General features: G+C 43.7%; 1 protein-coding gene across 3 annotated transcripts in view; it reads left to right on the top strand.

Moving 5' to 3' along the window:
• Positions 1-23,153, top strand: part of SNAP25 (synaptosome associated protein 25) — a 92,649-nt gene extending 69,496 nt beyond the window's left edge. For 2 of the 3 annotated variants that reach the window (XM_073339617.1, XM_073339618.1), the window contains exons 5-8: positions 7,811-7,928; positions 12,119-12,244; positions 14,838-14,982; positions 21,832-23,153. In XM_073339617.1, coding sequence (XP_073195718.1) covers positions 7,811-7,928; positions 12,119-12,244; positions 14,838-14,982; positions 21,832-21,900 — 458 coding nt within the window. In that variant the 3' untranslated portion in view covers positions 21,901-23,153. Of the gene's footprint in view, positions 1-7,554; positions 7,673-7,810; positions 7,929-12,118; positions 12,245-14,837; positions 14,983-21,831 lie in introns of all 3 variants that reach the window. The other variant, XM_073339619.1, reaches the window with a different exon arrangement.
• The last annotated feature ends 340 nt before the right edge of the window (positions 23,154-23,493 follow it).

The raw sequence follows: 23,493 nt of genomic DNA, 5'->3' as shown, positions 1-23,493 counted from the left end.
AAGACTCAGACAACATAAAAGCTTCCTTAAAATGGTTATGGTCGTGTTTTAAGTGCTTCAGTAAATTACTCTGTTAATTTTCGATTACAGCTTTCTCAAGTAAAACAGACTGGTCATGTTGCAAACCAAATATTGTAATTATGGCACTATGTTAAATGCATTTTCATTATGTCTGTGTCATTTTTAGCAGTGTGTCATTCTAATAATAATTGCTGCAACTTGTTTTTTAAATTGTGATATACTTATTATGTGTAATTGGGCAAAATATACCTAGGATGGCTTTTCAAACTCTACAGTTACTGCAGTGTGGGTAACTCATGGATGTCTCAGCAGATTATCAGATGAATGAAAGCATTCGTTAACACAGCTGTGTGATCTTTTTTCAGCTGACCTGATGGCATAAATTACTTAAGATTATTAGGTGCCATCTAGACAAAGAACATTACATTGATCTTTCCAATGGGTGGCTAACAGCATAGCTAATCTTTCCAACCACTCAACCCCCTTTGGGTTTTTCTGTTTGTAGGTTTTCTAGACAACGTGTTTGCTTTGATGTTGTAGACACCTTACTAGAGACATTCTTCTGAGCCAACTTCAGTTTCAATAGCACAGAGCAGAACTCACTTTCTGGCACCTGTAAGCAAATGTCTTTGAGATCATCACTACAGAGGAAAGAGGCCAATGCATCTTTTTAATAGTAGGTATTTAGATGGTTTTCTGGGTAAAAACCAGTTTGGCTAGCTCCTCTTGGCTGGAAGAGTTCAGTCTAGTCTGCAGGCCAGGAGGCTGCATAGCACATTGTATCGCCGCAGCCAGCTGCTGCCAGGCGGGCCATCACTATGCCCTTTGTTATAATAGGTCCCCCAGGGAATGTGACTGCCGTGAGAACTAGGGGCCTGGTCCAATGCCCACTGAAGTCAGCAAAATCTTTCCAATGATCTGAAAGGCCTTTAGATCGGCCCTAATAGATTCAAAGAGATACTTGGTACCCAAAACTCCTGAGGGGCCAGACATTCTCTCCAAAGCCATTGGGATTCGCTTCAGTAAGGAATAAGTAGAAACTGCCCCTCCCCAGGAGAAATCCACTGAAAGATGCTTAAAGGGAGAGGAGGTTCCCTTTCTGGAGATTTCTTTCCAGTCATTCCTCCCCTCTATGGAATATGCTGCAGGCCCCATCCACAAGCTCTAAGGATCCTTAAAGGTCCCTCACCCACCCACACAGCTGCCCCATGGTTTAACTGCAGCTCTGGGTCTCCAGCAGCCCACGCACCTTGGCTGTGTGACTCCAATGGAGCTGCTTGACAGAGCTCCCACCACCAGCACTTGCTTCGTCCACCCCTTAAAGGGGCATGCCCAGTGTGAGAGGAGAGGGGTGGGATATAACATGGCCTGAGATTACATCATCTTCTTCCCTGAGCTCCAAAGGGTTCCTGGGGAATGATGCACATTCTGCTCCTTCCCCCACTCCCCCACCCTGCCCACTCTCCCCTCGCAGGTCCAGGTGCATTCTGCAGGGTATGGGGGGACAGCAGACACTGCAGTAAAGGTGAATGGACCTCCTTTTGCATATATTGAGATTTCTGCATGTAGGGTTCCCTCTGTGCATAGGCCTAGGTGAGGTGACAACCTCAGAGTTTGGCCCATTGACTTCAGTGAAGATTGCAGACTCTCCGTGCTTCCCAGGGTCAAGCCACAGGTTACTACATTGTTTTGCTCATGTTGTAGATCTTACCAAGGAAAAAGCAGAGGAAATGCACTCTTGTGTTCTCCTTTTAGGGTGTTAAATACATACTTAATATGTTTCTTAAGATTTTGTTTTTACAAACCAAACTCCATCAGAAAGTACAAAATTACATCTGCAATCAATGGGAGTTAGGCACCTGAATACCGCTGAGGAGATGGGCTGAAGTGATTAAGCAGCCTAAGACCTATTTTCAGAAGTAACTTATGGGCAGGCATTTAGGCAGATAGGTGGCTAGTAAGATTTTCAAAAGCACCTAGGTACCTAAGTCCCCTGGGTCATGACTCATGAGTAAGCTGCCATGGTGCTTTAGAAAATCCCTCTAGGCACCTGTCTGAATATAGAGGTACCCAAAATACCTTTTAAAAACCTGGCCCTAAATCACGTGAAAATGGGACTCAGGTTATTAAGTCACTTAAGTGCTTTTGAAAATATTCCCTATGCAGCCCAAGCCAGATCCCCCAACCCACAAATGGAAGCTTCCTTATTTGTCAAATCATTAAAATATTGTATGTAAGCCTTAAACTCCAAATCTGTGGTGCAATAATGGATTGTTTGTGCAATGACAATAGCTGTCATTCGTTAACTGTTTCTCCAACAGATGCTAACTTTAAAAATATGTTAAAATGCAGCTGTATTTATAGGGCGATTGTTCAAAACTAGTTTGATATCACTCCTCACAATTTAAGCTGACAGTGCACAATGGGGCTATGAAGTGAAGAGAGTGCCTTTTCTCACCCAGGAGCACCACACTTGGATAGCATCCTCAGACAGGGCTAGCTCAGCCCTACCATCCTTGACGATGGGTGCGGTGATACACTTGCATGGTATGTTGCAGAGGGAAATAGCAGGCTTGGTTCTGCATCTGCTGAAGCCAAGGAAAGTTTTCCCATTTACTTCAGCGAAAGCAGGATGTACCATTCAGGAGGAAGGCCTGGGTTTCAGACACAAAGGTTTCACCCGAGACAAGACAGATGAAGCTTACGTCTCTCATTTGTCAGCCACTAGGAAGGCACTGCCCCGGTAAAGGAAGCCATGCCTTCTCTGCCACTGCAGCCATAAACACACAGCCAGCAGAGCCCTTGTACCAAGTGTACAGGTTAATCAACCCAACTACATAATGCAAACGTCGGACACAAGCATCGGCCTCTGTGAAAAGCTCTCTTCCTACTCCCCGGATAAGCTCACCCACATGAACTCCATGAGGCAAAAAAATCTACATCAGAGCAGATGGCTTTAGCTGCTCTACCATGCCTGACTGTGTTTGGCCCTATCAGACATGGTGAGAATACATATGCTGCCACCACCTGGAAAACAGATCCTTGCTCCTCCTGCATGGTGAAAGCTAGCAAAGAACAAATCTGCACAGCAGCAACCAGGACTTAACAACCCTTTAGAGAAGAGAACCCGTCAACCCCATTGAAAAATGCCATGGGCTGACCAGACCTCAAAAACCCAGTCCTTGATGCAAACCACCTATCCTCTCCCATTTCTAGGCAAAATTGCTGAGAGAGCAGTGACAACCAAGCTCCAATAACCTGTGACATCTGTCACTGCCTTGGATACATCACAACTGGGCTTCAGACCAGGTCACAGCATGGAGACAGCCCTAGCAGCATTACTGGATGACCTCCACATGGCAATGGACAGAGATCATATCTCAGTGCTCCTACTACGTGCCTTCCTTACAGCTTTCATCACAGCTGAGTAAAAGGAACTGCTGGCCCACTTTCAGGGCAGAGCTGGAGAAGGTGTTGACATAACTACAGAGGCTCCAATCAGTCATCTCCAACAAGACAGAATGGTGACAACTCCACCTGAGGAGTCTGACAGGGATCTACCTTGTCCCCATCCCCTTCAGTACCTACATGAGACTACTTGGAGTGGCAGTGAGATGCCCGAATTCTGCAGCTGACAGCACTCCAGTCACACCCAGCTGTAGTTCATTTTCCACAGATGGCATCAATGCTGTCACAGAGTCGTCAACAGTTGGAAGAAGAACAACTGGCTCAAATTACCCCTTGGCAAGACACAATGGTGCTGGCCAGGATGGGGGAAGTGCTTTGAAGAACTAGCCATGACCCTGGCTTCCCTCCCTTCTGCACCACATTGGTCACTGTGGGGCAAACCTCAAGGATCCTGTGGATTCATCCATGACACTTACTGACCAGACCGTGGCAGTGTCGAGAGCTGCCCTCTCTTCCACTTATTAGGAGACTGCACCCTTGTCTCTCAGATAAGGCTCTGGCCATGGTGATCTGTGTGCTCATCATCTCCAGACTGGATTGCTGGAATTCCTATCATTTATAGCCATTTGAGATGGAGAGTCTGTTACACTAAATCACGTGGAAGAAGACCCTTTGCTAGTGCAAATTGTCACAGCCTCTGCCCCAGCTGATTTAGTACAATAGAGAGAACATTAGATTAGGGGAAGCCAGTTAAATATATGTGACATTAACCTTTTGTTAGCCATCAGATGTTGTATCAATAAAAAAAAAAACAGTCTGGGCCAGATTCTGATTTCTGTTATACCAACGTGATCCACAATAACCCCACTTCACTTTTATTCCACTGTAATGGTGATCCGGATCAAGAGTCTGTTTATCAGTCTTGCCTGGGGGCCCGACCTTCAGCTTGTGTAAATTGGCATTGCTCCATTGAAGCCTCGGGAGTTATGCTGATTTAATTCAGCTAAGAATCTGGCCTACAGGGTTTAAATTAAACAAGCAGTTTTAGAAGGAGCAACCAGATGTCTAGACTGATGGGCTACTAGTGCAATACAGGCTTTTCGGACTGATGAGGTTTCCCTTAATGGAAGATAGATTGCCTGAGCATCCCCTTGTTCCTCAGCAATAGCATAAGCTCTGATGAAGGCTGCCATCAAGTGAAATCACAAACAGCAGCACACTCACAAATACAGAAGTATGATAAATTAAAGCAGAGCTGAGGTGAGAAGTATAATTTAAAGATAAAGCCTTGAGCCATGTAAAATACACCCTCCAATTAAGCCTTGCCTAACCTGGACATTATGGGGAACATCACAAGGAATCTATTGGGAGTAAAAGTTCAAAGGCCCCATCCTACTCTTGACTTCAGAGGGTGTTTGCCTGCATGAGGATCATTCTCAAGGTCCATCATTCATATCTGATCTGTGATTGACCCTTGCTGCCTTACCCCAGTGGTTTCTACTGGTCAGATTATGTTGAGAACATATATGCAGGTATCCTGTGAAAAGTAACTGTAAAAATGGCACCGCAAGGTTCTGTAGGGATTGCCTCTCTCAACATTTTCAAGTAAAAAGATGGGTCTTCTAACTGACCCCCGTCTGGCATCAGCAAGTCCAGTTGTTTCATCAAAACCAGTAATAAGTAACACATTACTGGGACTTAGCTAGCGATTCTCGTCAAGATGCATGAGTCAGAATAGAATCCAGCTCAAACTCACACAGCTGCAAGGGCTGTTTCCAAGCTAAAGAGTGTTAGCCAAATAGTCAGCAGCAGCAGCAGGGAGGACTTTGAATACCCAGGGAGCAGAACAGGTGAGCAGAAATGCCATTTTTACATCACATGGTCACTTTTCAGACCAAAGTGCCACTTTAAGACAGAACTGATGATCAAGTAAGATAGTTAAGTTCAGTATGTGAGGAGTCTAATGATAATTGTCAGGTCAAAGCTTCTGTTAAGCCTCAACATCAAAATTATATTGTTTCTCAAAGCAAAACACCCATTTTATTTTTGGTTCTTCATTCAACAATTTTATTTGACAAAGCAGGTGAAATATGTTGCTCAGGTTTTCACATCAATGTTTAACTCTTGAACCCTCTGAAGTGTATTCCTTCTAAAGAACACTGTCAGGTAATTTAGGCCCCAAAATGTGGGGTTTAATTAAGGTTCAGACAGTTTCCTGCACTGCTGGGAACCCAAACACATGAACATACTGATAGGGGATGAGACCAAGAAAAGTGAAACCAACATAGAGCCTGTTGACACACCCACTTTCACTTTCAAATTAAAAACACTTAAATAGTGTAAATACTGAATGGTAAATTCAATGTTTAGAATTCTTTCAGCTTAAATAATTGGGGCTGAGATTTTCAAAGCCCCTCGTGAGTAAAATGCCCAACTCCTGTTAAAATTAATTGAAATACATTAAGTTAATTGTAATGGGAAATGGGCATCCAAATACCCTACGAAGCTTTGAAAACCTTAATCTCAAAGTGTTATCAGAAACCCAAGGAGGAAATGAGGTCTGCTCTTCTTCCCGCTGAAGCCAATAGAAGATTTCCACTGACTTCAGTGGAAGCATGACTGGGCTCTTGTTTCTAAAATATATTATTTGTATGTTGACATGGTCCATATAACTTCAGGTATCACATTGCACTTCTATTGCACTTTTGTGTTCTCTAGTCCTTTTTTCCCCTCAGATCTAACACACGGAAATGTCTGGATGTATTTTCTCTATCCAGTGCAGGAAGCGTGAGTTTAACCAGTTTAACCATGGTTAATCATTCCTTATTTGTGTACAACCAGGATTGCTTCGATTGACTAAAAGTTTTAAAGGACTAAAATAGCACCCTAAGCAATTTTTGTCCGACACATGATACTTCTTTCCCTTTAAAACAAAACTAAAGGCCAGAACCTCAGCTGGTGCAAAATGGTATAGCTCTGTTGAAGTCAAAGTTAGGATCCAGGATCTCAGTGGAGTTATGACTATTTGCAGCACCTAAAGACCTGGGCCTAGGATTTTAGTTTCTGCATATTGCTGCTTTGGACCTTTAGTTTCAGTGAAGAAATTACGATGTGAAATTATTCTCAGCTGCAGAGTCACCAAGCAAAAGGTGCAGCAAATTCAGCCCAAGTGTCAACAAAAATTCCACTGATGTCAGTGAAGCAGCACATCACATCTGTATAAACCGCGTTATTGGGCTGGATACTTTGCTCACTAGTTCTAATGCAAATCTGGAGTGACTCCATTAAAATAAATGGAATTATAGTGGCATAACAAATTGTTGTGAACTTCATTGAGGGGCCTAATACAAAGCCCACTGAAGTCAACTGGAATCTTTCCATTATCTTCAATGAGCATTGGTCCAGGTCTCTAGATATGCCTAACTCCCTTGACCCCAGTGACATTACCACTGACTTACAACAGAATCCCAGAGAGAAGAATTTTCTGATTAGAAATGGACCAGAACCAAGTTTCTGGATCTCAACTCTCCCAGTCTCTGCAAAAATGTGTACCTGGACATAGGTCTTAACTTGACAGCTCATACCCACCCCTAACTTCATTACTAACTGTTCCATCACTTACTCACCCACAAGTCAAACCAGTTACATTGTCAACCATCTAATTCAAAGGCATTTGTAAGTGTAAGTAACTAAGGTATTGTCCATTGAATGAGATGCTATCCTTTATGAATGCGCATAAATGCAAGATGATAACCCTATCTCTTTCTTTCTCTTGGATGTCATTGGTGTCTTAGTAAGTGGATGTACTGTATTATGTTTCTGGACTTTCAGGATTATGATCGTGTTTTCTTTCTACATCATTACATCTTGTTTAATATATTTCAAACATCTCTCTCTTTTTTTTGCTTTGTTTTGCTTTACTCTACTCATGTTAGTAAAAGGCATCATACTTCAGCATCTAGCTTGGCATACATCCCAGCAGCAATGCATCAGCCCAGATTAATGCATTGTAATATTGCTATTAATTCAGTTTCCCATGGTCATTTTTCATGTTCTGTTGAAGACAAACAAACAAGCAACAAAAATACAATTCATTCCATGCTGTCATCCCTTTGTCCTGACCAGAACAACTCGATCGTGTTGAAGAAGGCATGAACCATATCAACCAAGACATGAAGGAGGCTGAGAAAAATTTAAAAGATTTAGGGAAATGCTGTGGCCTTTTCATATGTCCTTGTAACAAGTAGGTACTGGGTACCGGCTCTGCTATGTGATGTCCAGTTTTTTGTCACAGTGAATGTCTGAAGTTTTTTGTCTTTTTTTTCTTTGTCCTTTTCCATCTGCTTCATTCTGTGGGGATAAAATACTTGTGTTTAATCAGAACAACTGGAACGCATCGAAGAGGGAATGGACCAAATCAATAAGGACATGAAAGAAGCAGAAAAGAATTTGACGGACCTAGGAAAATTCTGTGGTCTTTGTGTCTGTCCATGTAACAAGTAGGTGCTGCCTGCCTGCCTGAATCTTTTTGAGCACTCAAGGCCGATCTTGAAAGCCTTGTGACGCTCATCCTTGCTAGGCACATGGACAGGATGAGCATGTGGCATGCAGATAGAACGATTCTGGTTCCAATGCATTCATCTCATAGTGTAGACAATTCAGTGGGAATTACTGTAGATACATTAAAATCAGGCATACTGCAATGAAAGCTTTACTGTAAAAACCTTTTAATGATAAACGTTTCAACATTTTACAGAACGTGTACTCCGTGGGACTACTACCTAGTTGACAAAAATCATGGTAACATCAGGGCTGTTTTTTTCTGGAGACCCTAAATTTTAAAACACATGTTGTCATGATCAGGCTTAATTAAGTTTTTAAGACTCATAGCTCAAACATGCAGAAGAGGTCATTTGGGACACATATCTCGAACAGTTATGGAAGAGAAATCACTATCTTCTCATTGCTCGGCAGATATCTCCCTTGACATGATATTGAAAGAGACATGATGTTTTGCAATTTGATCCCAACCTACAGTATTTACCATCTTGTTGTAAAGAATCAAATTTTAGTGGTCGTGCCAAATTTCTTTCCGTTGGGTAGAGTGTACACTAAGCGGAAATGTTGAAATGTGTCTAGTTCGCTTGCATGCCATCACACTCAAATGAAACTCTTATCCAAGTACAACGAAGCTTGTTTCAAATGCAGCAGAAAAATATGATATGTGGTTGTGGGGGTAAGGAAGTGAGGAAATACACTGGAAAGACCAGATTTCTCAATGGATAAAAGACCTAGCATGCAGTCAGGCAATTTGAAGGTTATTGAGAATAGAGGGTTATGGAGAATACATTTATAATTAACCAACCCAAAGATTTCACTGAGAGTGGGGTTATTATACCATGTTACAGTCTTTTGGGGGGCACAGCTGCTTGATTTAGTTCACAACTGGGGTCTTATCATACTGCTATTCTTACTGAGGCAAAACTGGTCAAAAGTCTCCTAGAATTCCCTGGGAATTTTCCCTGAGTAAGAACAGCAGGATTGGCATTTGTCTCTTAGCAATCACCGTTTCTTTTAAAGTTAATTTCTTGAGAGGAAATGTAATACTGGTATTTGTTTGGGAGAGGGGAACGGGACATAAAAGCAGTGGTTGAGCTTTAAAAGTCAATTTTCTTACTCTGATTTGCTGCATTAAGGTATAAATACCCTCTCCGGGGTTGCCCCAGAGTGTGTCTAACCCTGCCTGGGTGCACAAGGTGGTGTTGGGGAGAGAACTCAAGGAGACACATACACATGCATATGCCCTATGCAGGGGCTACCTGCCACCTGTACTCTAGCACTGGTGTGGAGTCTTGGTTCTAGCTCTGCAGTGGGGTGTGGAGCTGCAGGGAAGGAGCATATGCTGTTTCCTTTCACGGGGTAGATCAGCAGCCACATTTTCCCAGCTCTCCTGGAGTCATCGCACCCAAGATAGGAACAATGCCTCTGGAACTTCCTCTTGGGGAGGGAATCTTCTGCAAACCCTATGCCACAAGGGAGCCCTTTGAATACAGAAAATCCCATGGGATATTACAGTAAATCTTGACTTTTTGAGTGTACGAACGGTTGGGAAAGCCATTAAAAACTGAAGGCCAGATCATCAGCTGGTGTGAGTCCGCTGAGCTCCATTGGAGCTGTATCAGTTTACACTGCCTGAGAATTTGGCCCTCAAATATTTACCACTTCAGGGTGATGGCAGTACCATGGACTCTCCTGAGTGCATAGCGAAAGGGTCCCACAGGTTTTTGGGGTGGTACATGTTAGTTTTTAAAGGTGTCACTCTGTTACTAATTGAGATTACTGTTTCAAAGTAACACATGGACCCAGACCTGCAGCCATAACACGAGTGGCCCAGTAAGCAAGTGATACTACCATTCAGTGGGGGTACTCACCTTTTAAGGCTGCAGAATTGGGCTCATATTGCTTTTAGAGGCAGTTCTCCCAGACATCAAGCCAGGAATCAACTGCTTTAGAAAGGGTGACGGGTCTTAGAAGTGACGTTCGGCGGGAAGAAAAATCCATCAGGGCCTAAATACCAACACTACTACAACATGTTCCCACAATTCCTTTTCCTGGGTAGCCATATACGAGGAGACACTTTCACATCTAATAGTTCCCTGCTACACGGAAATAACATTAAATGAACCATGTGTTCTAATTTAGGGCCCATTCCCCCATTCCTTTAGCAGCCAGAGTTCTCATTGGGTGAAACCTTGGCCCCATTGAAGTCAATGTTAAAACTTCCATTGGCCGCAATAGGGCCAGGATTTCACCCATTGATTTTGGGTGGGAGGTTGGCATGCACAAAAAGAGTGGGAACAGGCTCTGGGTGGGATATAAGAACTCACTGGAGATATCTAACTCTCTGCATGTGGCAAAGGTCTAAAAGAAAGTGCATAGCGATAACTATAGGCAGCATTTGGGGTGATAATCACTAGCCCTCTTTAGGTTTCAGAGTAGCAGCCGTGTTAGTCTGTCTTCACAAAAAGAGCAGGAGTACTTGTGGCACCTTAGAGACTAACCCATTTATTTGAGCATAAGCTTTCGTGGGCTACAGCTCACTTCATCGGATGCACTCATTTCCCTAATTCGTTTCCAGAAACGATAGTGTATCATACATTTCACCTAACAAAAACCCCTCAATTTCTTTTGTCTTACTAAATTCTAAGAGGTAAAAACAGCAGAACTGATGACTCTCCAGAAAAATCCCCTTCAATGGTGTTTTAGCAATACCCTTTTGGATTGTAACTCATCTTTGCACAAAACAAATTCCTGGCAGCTCCAGGGAGAGTAGAATTACATGATGGGAGTATCTAAAGCTTATTTCAGTAACGTCCCCAATTCATCTTAAAGTGCGTTCACTCCCCCCACAAAGTGCAAGCGGCAAGGCTCTTTCTTACACACACAGTCATAGGCATGTGCAGAACAGGGAAATTGGAATTTGTCATTCCCAAGAGCTTGGCTGAAAACAGGCTCAATTTCTGGAACCAAATGAAGTTCTTTGGTTACAAACCCAAAAAGCTCATGATCACTTTAGTGTCAGAACAACCCACAGTATGCTGCACATCTTAATATCTGCCACTGCTGGTATGCCTGGATTTTAATTTTTCTCATCATGGCGGCTCAGTCAAAAATGGCTCTTGAAAAGTTTGCATAAGCTAAAGAAATGACCCGTTGGAAGTCAATTTTTTTAAGTCCTGAGGTTTCAGGTTCCTGAAGAAGACCAAGATCTGTTTTTGCCTGGGCATTGCTCATTGTGAAGGCTGTTACTGCTAGTGCATTAAGAGTATGATGAACCACTGGGGCAGTTGTGCTTAATGAGAATGCTTCACTTCTTATTCATGCCTGTAGCTGGTGCATGAAGAAAGTGTAGAGAAATTTCCCTTTCTGATGCTAGTTTGCTTGTATTTATTTTCTCCTGCACTCATCCCACTTCTGCCTATTTTACTTTTTGTCTCTGTGGACAAAGGTTTGTACATCAACGGTCGATGTATGGTTACTATTTTCAAGTACCGATATATTATTTAGAAATCTAATGAAATTACACTCACTGTGACGCAAACGCTAAAAACAAGCCCCTCCTCCAACAACGCTATATACTTGGAAAAACATTGGACAGGTTAGGGCCTGAGATGCGCACAATGCCACAGATATATTTTTAAAAGGACTCTTTTGCATGAGAATGTGTTAAAATCTCACCTGCTCTATTTTTCTCTAATTTTTCTCCAGTGTGTTGCTGTGATGTGATGTACACACTATATTTGGCAGTTTTGTTTTTATGTCTGTCTGCCAGTGTGTTCTCTGTGTCTTATGTCGAAGTACGCACGTGATGTTGTAATGCAATTGAATGGTCTCCCCGTTACCGTTATTTTTATTCTTGTTTTGTTTTGTTCAAAAACCCAGTGTGCAATGTTGCAGACTTGACCATTGCAATTCGTTCTATTGGAAACGAAATCTCGGCGCACTCTAGTTGTTGTGGCAGTGAAAAAAAAAAAGTTTTGTTGAGGTTTATGATATATCGGTATACGATAAATGCCCCTCTATCTTAAAACTCATTTGCTTGATGTAGCTCGTAGCTTGGAGAAGTAAAGATTTTTGCACTTGTCTCTTTCTACTTGGTGCTTTGTTGCTCACCCTCTTTTTTGCATAGGCTTAAATCAAGTGATGCTTACAAAAAAGCCTGGGGCAATAATCAAGATGGGGTTGTAGCCAGTCAGCCTGCACGTGTTGTGGATGAGCGGGAGCAGATGGCCATCAGCGGTGGCTTTATCCGCAGGTGAGCCTTGTTATCCAGTTTTCTCTCTATTTTCCCTGGTGCTGATATATTTAGATTTCTTCCAGATGGTCAGATATCCTGTATTCTTCATTAATTCGCTCTGTGGCACTGGGGAGGTTACTTAAGCCAACATTTTCTACTGATTAGTTGGTGTTCACATCTACCTGATGTGTGATTTTCAGAGGTGCTGAACACCAGCCGCTCCTGTTGACTTCAGCTGGACTTGTGGCTGCTCGGCTGATCTGAAAATCAGGACCTACGTATCCACACTGAGTGGCCTCTTGAAACAGTGGCCATTAAATCTCTCTCCTTCAGTTTCCCCAGCTGTAAAATGGGATGAATGATAATAATTACTTGACCAAGGAGTTGCTAGTACTCAGGCACTGACCCTCGGTGGAATTCTGTGCCCGCATGGTCCCCATTGACTTTGACGGGCTTCTGCCTGGGCACAACATTATGCAAAAAAAAGGGGGGGAAGGGGTCTAAGTAATTAATGATTGCAAAGTACTTTGAAGATGAAAAGTGTCCTATAAATGCCAATTTATTATTACTGTTCCAAGATACCTAGTGGTTATCATTGAGCATCAGCACTGGAATACACCACCCAATTTAAACCCCCTTATTTTCTATCAAAGGGTATGTCTACACCCAACCTCCCAGCCTGGGTGGACAGGCTTGGGCTACAGCGCTCACACTAGTGCTGCAAGAATGGCTGTGTAGACAGCACTGTGAAGTGGTGGCTTGGGCCAGAGTCCGGAGCATGGGCTCTGATGTCCGTGCCCCTCCCTAGGCTCCAGAGCCCACAGTGAAACACCTGCACAGCTAGCTTTAGGGTGGGACCGGGGGCCGCACCAGCCCCAGTCTGTCAGCCTGTGGTGGAAGGCTCACCCTGCATGCGATGGAGATGTTTCCTAAATGAATAGCTGTGCAGGCTCCCACTCAACAAGGCCCTCAAGCGAGTGCATAACTTAAAGCACATGGGTGGTGCCGTTGTCTTCTGTGGAACTACCCAAAGCTTCAAGTTATGTGCATCCTGAGGCTCCTTGCTGAACCGGGGCCAAGGTGCAGTATCCGGGATGCTGTGGTGCATTAACTGCAGGTAAATATTGCCATGTAGTGGCCACCTCTGGGTATGTGGTGCTGAAATGAAATCCACTGGTACCAGGAAAGTGTGCTGACTTGGCTTCCCACCTGCTAACCTTCTCTTTTAGCTAAGGAGACAGCGGTAAGTAAATATTGATTACAGTGTCTATAAAACTGATATGTAGGTGTCAATGCTATCAGTCAAGTTCATAATGCCAGCTGCTCCACAGAATGGCCTACCAGTATGCAAAGCTTTGCTCTATGAAGACTGAGGTAACTGGATTAATAGGTAAATATTCTTCTGTTAACTACTAACCACTCACTTTTTGGATGCTGTGATGAAGGGAGATGTGTGTACTGTGATGGGACTGGAGGATGTGGGACAGGTGGAATCTCCATCCTTATTGGTTTTTAAGGCCCGGCTTGACAAAGCCTTGGCTGGGATGATTTAGTTGGGGTTGGTCCTGCTTTGAGCAGGGGGGTTGGACTAGATGACCTCCTGAGGTCCCTTCCAACCCTGATATTCTATGATTCTATGATGCTGACCACAGTGGGATCCAGCTGCCATTTAAGTACACCGAGACTGCCATGTACCTTTTCACCCCTAGAGGGCAGCCCCTCCAGGTCAGGTATGTGGCGCAGTGGTGGAATATCACAGGGGAAGCTTATGCTGCTGTTCTATTTGTTCTGCGGATAAACAGAAGACATCTGCCTTCAGGGTTATCCATCTGCCACCTTTTGTAAGAAACACAGGAGATGGTGAAAAGCAGTGACTTTCCAAGCGGGCCAAGCTTTTTCCAGTGTTTGAATCACCGACCAGTAACTCCCTGCATAACTGGCCAACTATTAGAGCTGATGCATAATTCAAGACTTAACGGCTTTTAAGTTCTTTTGCAGGGTCTGCTCGCCACCAGCTAGAATTTTCTCTTTAAACTGCAAACTCCAGATGGGATTAATGGGGGCAACAGGGAATTTATACTGAAGCAGATGAATCCAAGAGAAATTGATGCCCTTGTTTTTTTTTTAATTACTTAAAAATTCATCATTTAAGCCAAAAGTTTCAGACATGAGACTGTTCCTCCGTCGTGTTTTGATTAGTCTCAAATCTGCCAGATCAGCACTTTATTCATGAGTTAGGCATAGGTAACTCAAAGCAGGTAGATGGGATCTCCTTGCTCAGCAGCCCACAGGTAGCTCCCAAATATCCTGTTCACTCATAGGCAAAACCTCAAGTTCAAGAGTAGCAATGCTCAGAAGAACCACCACTAAAGATAACACTGCTGGTAGTGACAGCCCAGACTTAATCTGTCAGTACTTCCGGCAGTGGCAGGATGAGCATGGTTGATGGTGAATGGCCCAGAGGAAGGTTGAATAGCTCCAAAGTGAAGGGAGATGTAGGGATGGGTAGTACCTGGCAGGGTTGAATGAACAAGGGCCGCTGGATAGCTGCATATGTACCCAGACTGGCTGAGTCCATCTCCACTCAAAAGAATTGTGTGTTCCCTCACAGGGTAACAAATGATGACCGAGAAGGCGAAATGGACGAAAACCTTGAGCAAGTCAGCGGCATCATTGGAAATCTCCGTCACATGGCCCTGGATATGGGTAATGAGATTGACACACAGAACCGCCAAATTGACAGGATCATGGAGAAGGTGAGGGCTGATTTGCCTCTTGGACTAACAACTTTTCCATACTAATCCTAACAAGTCACTTTGCCCAGCAGGCAGTGCCAGATGGAATGCCCCCAGCCCTCTCTGCAAGCCTTCGCCTGCAGCATCCTGCCAATTCCCCACCTCCAACCCACAAAGACCCTTATAGATTCATAGATATTAAGGTCAGAAGGGACCATTATGATCATCTAGTCTGACCTCCTGCACAATGCAGGCCACAGAATTTCACCTACCACTCCTGCGATAAACCTCTCACCTATGTCTGAGCTATTGAAGTTCTCAAATCATGGTTTAAAGACTTCAAGGTGCAGAGAATCCTCCAGCAAGTGACCCGTGCCCCATGCTACAGAGGAAGGCGAAAATTCCCCAGGGCCTCTTCCAATCTGCCCTGGAGGAAAATTCCTTCCCGATCCCATTTATGGCAATCAGCTGAACCCTGAGCATATGGGCAAGATTCACCAGCCAGAAACCCAGGAAAGAATTCTTTGTAGTAACTCAGATCCCACCCCATCTAACATCCCATCACAGGCCACTGGGCCTATTTACCATGAATATTTAAAGATTAGTTAATTGCCAAAATCATGTTATCCCATCATACCATCTCCTCCATAAACTTATCAAGTTTAATCTTGAAGCCAGATAGGTCTTTTGCCCCCACTGTTTCCCTTGGAAGGCTGTTCCAGAACTTCACTCCTCTGATGGTTAGAAACCTTCGTCTAAGTTACTCTGCAGAGACCATTTTTTTGGCTCTGGGAAGAGGGAGCTGGGCCTGGGAGCTGGCAGATCTCTGCCAGATTTCCCCCCTCCCTCGCCCCCCCCCAAAAAATCCTTAGGACCAAGCAGGGCATGGTGCTGAAGGGTCTCCAGTAACTTGTGCTGCTGGCCCTTCTGTGCTATGGCAGCAGCAGCTGGGACACAGCATTGCTCAATATGGCTCCTGCAGGAGCTTGGGGATTGGAGGAGGAGGGTGCATTGCAATGCAAAAGTCCTCAGAGATCTGCAGATTTGGCTGGGGGGAGGGCGGGGGGGGGCAGTGAAGGCTGAACCCTCTGGCACTTCCAGGGTAGGGGAGATTAAATTCCCCCCCCCCCCCCTCCAATGGAAGAATTAGAAGGAAACTCCATGAAAGACCTAGAATCCCCATCTTCCTTCATGGGAATAACTCCCATAAAGGAGACTGGGGCCTCATCTTAGCATGGTGATGGCACCCATACATCTCATCCGAACCTGAGATTGTTAATTCTTTGAGGCAGGGACTGTCTTTTCATGGTACACAGTGCCTGGCACACAAGGGCCCCTGCTCCCTGATTGGGGCTTCTGGGTGCTACGACAATACAAATAATAAATATTCCATTTGAAATCACTATTAAAACCCTGCTTGCTAAAAAGTCAGGGCCACCATTCCAACACCAGACCTGTATTGCAGATCTTTGGAATTTGGGTCTCTTTTTACATTCAAAGAGCTGACAGCAACTTCCATGCTTAACTAAGAATCCATTAGCAGCCCCATATCTGAAGAGCCACACAGTTCCTACCTTTGTATTGGCAGATCTCCCGAAAGGAACTGAAAGGAAAATAAGGGGGCAGAACCGCGGCGGTATAAATTGCTGTGGCTGTGTTGACTTCAATGGAGATTTACACTAGCTGAGGATCTGGCCCAAGGAGTTAATGCTGACCTACGCCAGAATAACTTGCACTATTGAGCCTCCTCATATGGGGGGCCAATAGGCTACATGTACTTTTCCACTGACTAAATCAGAGAGCCCAATGCAAAACGTACGCGCACTCAGGCATAGGTGCTAGAACTATGGCTTGAAGTGGTTTCCATTAAATACAGGGTTGACAGTTTGGTTCAATGGCTCTCAGCACCCCCACGATGCAAACTGTTCCTGCACCCTGACACTCGGGGACATGTAGCACTTTGTGACGTTCCTTGTCAGATTGCAAGCCCATGAAGCAATGAATGAAGGGCCTCGTGGTTTGATGACAGCAGCTGCACCTGTGTTAGACATCAGGGTGAGTCAGGGCACATTTTCTTCAGACCAGCAATCTAAACTTTATAAAGAAAAGGAGCTGGGACACACTGAGAAAGGCATGACCATTCTCACGGCACCACCTGTAAAACATCACACTTCTGGAGTGAGGAAACCTGATATGGGGCGTTATGAGATTGCTAATATTCAGCTCAATGTTGAATGAAAGTTGCCTATCTGTGATAGGAGAAGGGATCGCAGTATTGCACGGCATGGGTCATATCTGTCTCGGAAATGGGAGGCGTAGCACACAAGTGCTTTTTTAGATGAAGTGCAGAAGCACATGCTAGCCGCCAACAGTAGCATGACACAGCCTTACCAGTAGGTGATTTAACACAGATGAAATACTGGTGTGTGGCATTTGTGCCTATGGGACGTAACGATGCACTGAATACTAGCTAGGAATATCCCGTTGCTGGGCTGGATCCAGTTCTTGCTTAAAAAACATCTTGACTGATGTTGAAAACATAGACTAGGCACTTCGTGTAGGTAAAGCCCTGTGGGCCAGATCTTTAGCTGGTATAAATGGATGTAGTTCAGGTGTTATTTCACCTACACAGATTTATACCAGCTGAAGAATGGCCCTCTATGCAAACCTCTTACATAGCTAGGTACACAACACTGTACAGAGTTTAAGAAGCTATGTTGTAGTCTAACACAGATGTTTAAATCTAGCCAGAGGTAGAGCACTGACTTGGCAGGATTCTTGGCTTCTCAGCATTTGTCTGAAAACGCTGACTTGTGTGCTTCTGAATAGTGGATCTGCACACCATGCTCACAGAGCAAGCTTCATATTTTTGAAACGGTAAAATGAGGCAGTGTTCACTGTGCACCAAGCTCTGTGTAAATTCCCTACATCCTTCCTTAAACAGTATTGTCACTAGAGGCCATTTCCCATCCATAGCGTGTTCCTTCATTCTAACCAAACACCTGCAACACAGCAAAATATGCCACCACCCAGCTCACCAAGGTACATGCATCACACAAATATATCATGTTAACCCCCTACTCCAGATCAAGAGGAAAATAACGGATCCTTATATTGACCAAGTCCTTGGCTCATGAAAACAACCAAGGAACAGTACCGATATCATTCCCTCTAACCCTACTGACATTACTTCAAGCTATGAGATTTAAGGCCAGCAAAGCTGGATCAGGTCAACTCCGAGGGAAAACCCGGGTGCTCCTAGTAGTGGTGATGGTCATTCAGAAGGGAGGACTCTTCCCCATGAGTCAGTAATGGACTAATGGTCTGTCCTAGTGATATGGGCACTGTGTTGCTGAAGGTGCTGTCATTCAGAGGAGATAGGAAACTGCAGTCTGAATCACTTGGAGTAATTAAAAATCCCTCTGCTGCCACTCTCTGTAAAAACAGAGGTTCACAGCAATGCCAGCTCTGGGTGCTTATATGGCACTGAACTTAAGATGGATCTATGAACAACCTGGAGCTACCTCAGAGGACTGAGCTCTTGACTGACCTATCCAGTTACAGAGAGTGGTAAAGAAAAGCCTTTGTTCTTTCCCTCTCTTAAGTCAGAAATCCAGATATAAAAACTCAGGAACATCCTGGAGATTTGACACATTCTCCAGAGGACTTTGTGTGACAATGAGTCATAAATATGGGGCAGGGTTTTCAAAAGTGCTCTGCTTTGGCCTACCTCTGCTCCCATTGAGGTCAACTGTAAGACTCCCACTGAGTTCAATGGCCACCCATGGCCTTTACCATTTTCAAGTAGACTGTCATGCCTTCATCTTCGACGAAATATAACCTTGCCCCAGCATTGTTCCTGTTACTTAATGGAAAACTGTTCATGGTCTTCCAGCATTCTAACAGAGGCACCATTTGTCATGAACAAACGCAGATATCCAGAGATACCTGGGGCCAAATCCGCATCCAGTACAAAAGCTCCAGTGAAATGAAAGGACCTATGCAGATTTACACTTGCGGAGGGGCTGGCCCACAGATAAAACAAAGTAGCGCTGCATTCATTACTGTACTAAAAATATCTTTCTTCGTAGCCTTTCAAATCAATTATGGGACACAAGGCAGCAAACGCTAAAGAAAAGATGATCAGCCTATCCATTTGGCCACTTTTAAAAAGAACTGGAAAGGCCCATGTCTGGGCAAGTCATTGTGCCGCTCTGTGCCTAAGTTTCCCCACCTGTAAAAAGGGGATAACTGTACTTACCTCTCAAATTCAGTGAAACGTATTTTATATGCCACAGAAAATTGGAGACAGCAGTAGATGCTAACAAACAAAGACAAACCACAGAAATACTAATGCATTTTCCAAAAAGATAGGTACCGTGTTCTCCATTAAAATCTTCACAATTGCCTGAGTAAGGCATTAATGTTATTGAGTATTCATGGCATTCTCTAACCTATAACATATAAGGAATACAACTGTGTTATTATCAGCTTACAAAGGCTAAAAATTTTAATGGTGACGAGTCTAATATTAATGGCTCAACTTTATCAAGGGTGCAGAAACAAAAACAATACCTAGCTCTGATATAATGCTTTACAGAAGAGGTAAAATAACACTACCTCACTCTTATTCAGTGCCTTTTCATCTAGCTCGCTGGATTAGCTGTAGCCCCATTTTGCAGCTCTGAAAACTGAGCACAGAGAAAGGGAGTGACTTGCCCAAGGACAGCCAGCCAGCTAGTGGATAGTAGACCCATTGCTCTATCCTCTGCCCAGGAGAATCATAACGGGGGGAGGGTGGTTTGTTCAGGCGAGGTAAAAGTTCTCTTCTCCAGAGTGTTTGTACCTGGGAATGAGCTAGAAAAAGGCTCCAGGAAGACCCACTATTTCAGACTGCATCACCAATTTTTCCACCAGTTTTGTTCTATACAGAATTCTTTATAAACCCAGGTCCCACTTCTCTGGCCTCACAAATGACGGACAAAACTCCCATTGACGCCAATGAGCGCAAGACCAGACCTTGAAATGACAGAAACATGTCCCCGTACTGCTACCAGGATAGTCATCATGAAAAGCAACACTGAGACAATACCGAGCTAATGAAATGGACAATTGCTCATTTGAAATGAATGCTAACAGAGCAGTAATGCCATTCTCACCCTTCCCAGGGGGTTGCCAGCCTTCCAGGATTGACCTGGAGGCTCCAGGGATTAAAGATTAACCTTGATTTAAAGATTATGTCACGCACCGAAACCTGCAGGAATATACACAGCCCCAGCTGGCAGCCCTGCTTCCCATACCTAAATACATTGGTCTATCAACACTGAAGAACATTTGGGACTAGATCCTCAGCTGGTGTCAGTCGGCGTAGCAACATCCACTTGGATATAGCTGCGCCGGTCAACTTCAGTTGAGATAATGCCCCTTTGTCTCCAAAGCTGACATCGGGTAGCTACTACAACCCACAGATCCAATTAAAAAACGTGTCTGTGCCAAAAAAAGGGGAGTTGTTTAATTTTCAAAATTACTGGGCTAGATCCATCCCTGGATGACAATGACATTATATGAAGGATGAATTTAACCCACTGTATTCAATAAGATCCAGTCTGATTATTTCCAATGATATTTACATTTCTCAAAAGGAATTGCAATCCTGTTCTTATAATGATATTCCAGTGAGCTCCGAGATGGTGAAACCTGTATTCCTGGAATCTTTCCTTCCACATAGACCCCTCTACAAAGTGTTGCGGGGAGTGTGCTGAGCGTCTCTTTTACAGCCAGTGTCCAAGGGGGCTCCAGAAATCTTTTCTTTTTGCTTCTTTTTGTGGACCTAATCCTGCCTGACAGTCCCATTGATTTCAATGGGATTTTGAGATGCGACCACATGTGAGAAATATAGGATTGGGAGCATTGTAAGTCCTTGTATATATCTGACCCCAGAGCATATGGTGGAACTGATGGGCCAGATCCTTGGTCTCTCTCAATTCCCATTTATGCTGTTATCTGCTGGTGAAAATTAGAGTAGCCTCGAGGCAGCCGTAATTTGCAGCTGTGCCAGTGGATCTTGTGGGAAGGGTGGAAGCGTGGCCTGATGCGTCCTATTCCCTTCCCACCACAAGTGCAGCAAGTTCTGCTCTGGCCTGAGGATTCAGTCTGATGTATTTTCAAAAGAAACCTGCCTCTTCTCAGTGGCTTATATGAGAGGACAATCTAGCTTTCTGACCCGATGGATTCTCCATTGCTTTGCCAATGCAACAAAAACAAAAGTCTTGTTAGGCAGCCTGGACAAGGTTTAGATCGTTGTGCAGCCAGGACAGAGCCCAGATCCGTGGCATCCCACATGCTTATATAATAGCAAAGATGAACGAAGCCTGAGGTCAGGGAAACCAGCACATCTGTTACAATTATTGATGGATGAATTTCAAACTGGGTCAGATTCCTAGCATTCACTTTAATGGTGCTACGTCAGTTCACACCCGCCAGGGATGTGGCCAAGCATTTGGAAGCTCAGACAAAAACCTGAAATGTGAGATGCTCACCCGGACTTTACCTAAACCTCTTGGGCTTGCAAATTCGGGTGGGAATTCCATGCCAACAGGTGATTTCTATTAGTCGCAGAATCACACAGTTTAAGGTCAAAAGGGACCCAATCTACAATCTACTCTGTCTTCCTGCTGGGCCCCAAAAAACTCAACAGCCAATTCCATGGTATTTCTGAGCTTCCCCTTCCTGAGTTGGCCAGGATCAGGAAGCAGAGAGGTAGGTAGCAGAGAGGGCCCCGATAGGTGAAATACTCTACTACATATTTAGCAAAGCAGATGTTCTCTCTCTGCTGTTTAATCAGTTGTTTCTTTCCTTCCTTTCCCCTAGGCTGACTCCAACAAAACCAGGATTGATGAAGCCAACCAACGTGCAACAAAGATGCTGGGCAGTGGTTAAATGCCACGTAGTGCTTTTCCCTCTTAGCACTGTCCCAGGCGGCAGTCTCTTCATGCTTTTCTCATGGTATTTACCTACTAGGTTTGCACACATGCACATATCAGCCCCCATTGTCAATGTTGTCCTGTGTAGTCTGTCAGCTTTCCAAAAATGATACTTGTAATTATTTTTTTCTAGAGACCTTTCTTTCCAAAGGTTGTACATAGTGCTGATTTGATGGCTCTAGCTCACTTTGAAGTTTGGGGGGGGGATTGTTTGGTTGGGTTTTTTTGTTTGTTTGTTTGTTTCAATTCTCTCTCTCTCTCTTTTGGGTTGCTTTCTTTTCGTTTTCTTTTATGATGTTTGCTGAATGACAACAATGTTGGAATGCTAACTGTGCTGTTAACCCTTAAATATACAGTATTGTTCTTGTAAAACTGTGACATTCCACAGAGCTACTGCCATACTCCTGTCTTTGGGTATCACTTAAACTTACTGTCTTCTGTTCTCCATTGCTGTCATCTGTTGTTATAATTTCATGATAAGACAATGTGGAATTATGTAACTATAACAAGCATTGCACTAAAAAGTGATGTGATTTATGCATTTATGCATGAGAAATAACTAGACCTCTAGACTTCTACTTAAACAAGACTTTTCCCATGGCAGTAGCACACCAACAAATGACAACAAAAGCATGCTCGGTATTGGGACTGTGTTATACCAGCAAGTATGCAGTCGTGCCACTTTTTTCTTGTTGATATATATACAGTTTTTAACCATGATCGTTTTTTTTTAATTATGGAAAAAAAGATGGCTTGGGCACTCACCATTTCATCATTGCCAGTAAAATTGAACCTTTGGCTGAAAATATGTCAAAGGCAAAAAGAAATAGGTGTAATATATTGGGTTTGTCTGTTGCTTTTGAAGACTTATCTTTTGGAGGAAACGACTACCATAGGAATCGATGCAAAGAGATGTAATTTTTATAAGGCTCTATCTTACTACTCGCTCTCCTCGTGTGGTTTGTTATCAGTACAGTTCTCTGTTGCTTACCTAGGGCTATGCACACCAAATCGCTGAGATGTTTAGTAGCTGACTTAATGAAAAATAATAATAAAAAATAACCTACACGAATGAAATCTTAGATAAACTGTGAGATAAATATCATTGCCGCATGTAATATGAAAATTCTTTCTGTCTCCTGTCAGTTTGTGACGTGATTGAAATTTTGTAGCTAGTTTAAAAATTATTAAAAATTATAGACCTCGGAATCTAGGCTTCCATTATCCATTTGTCGGCCTGTGTGTCAGTGATATCTTGTTATTTTCCACCCACGTGCGAAAAGGGAGCCAGGGATGCAGTCCAAGGGCTCTTTGCAAATCAGTGGTATGTAAGGGCTGGAAACAAAAGATTTCCATTTGGGATGCTAATTAAAGTGACAGGGAACTATTCCGAACAAAAGCGGTTCACACCGAGCAAACTGTGATGTGATTATTGTTTTAAATTACCTCGTTTTGGGGAGCTAGCTGAATACTGAGATGAAAATTTCTCCCTGTTCTGGGGTAGAAAATAGAATACATGGGTCAGATCCCCAGCTGGTATAAACCGGTG

Source organism: Lepidochelys kempii, chromosome 3, assembly GCF_965140265.1.
Source record: "Lepidochelys kempii isolate rLepKem1 chromosome 3, rLepKem1.hap2, whole genome shotgun sequence".
Taxonomy (NCBI): Eukaryota; Metazoa; Chordata; order Testudines; family Cheloniidae; genus Lepidochelys; species Lepidochelys kempii.
Note: the sequence above shows the minus strand (reverse complement) of the source record. Positions and strands in the feature narration are given on the sequence as shown.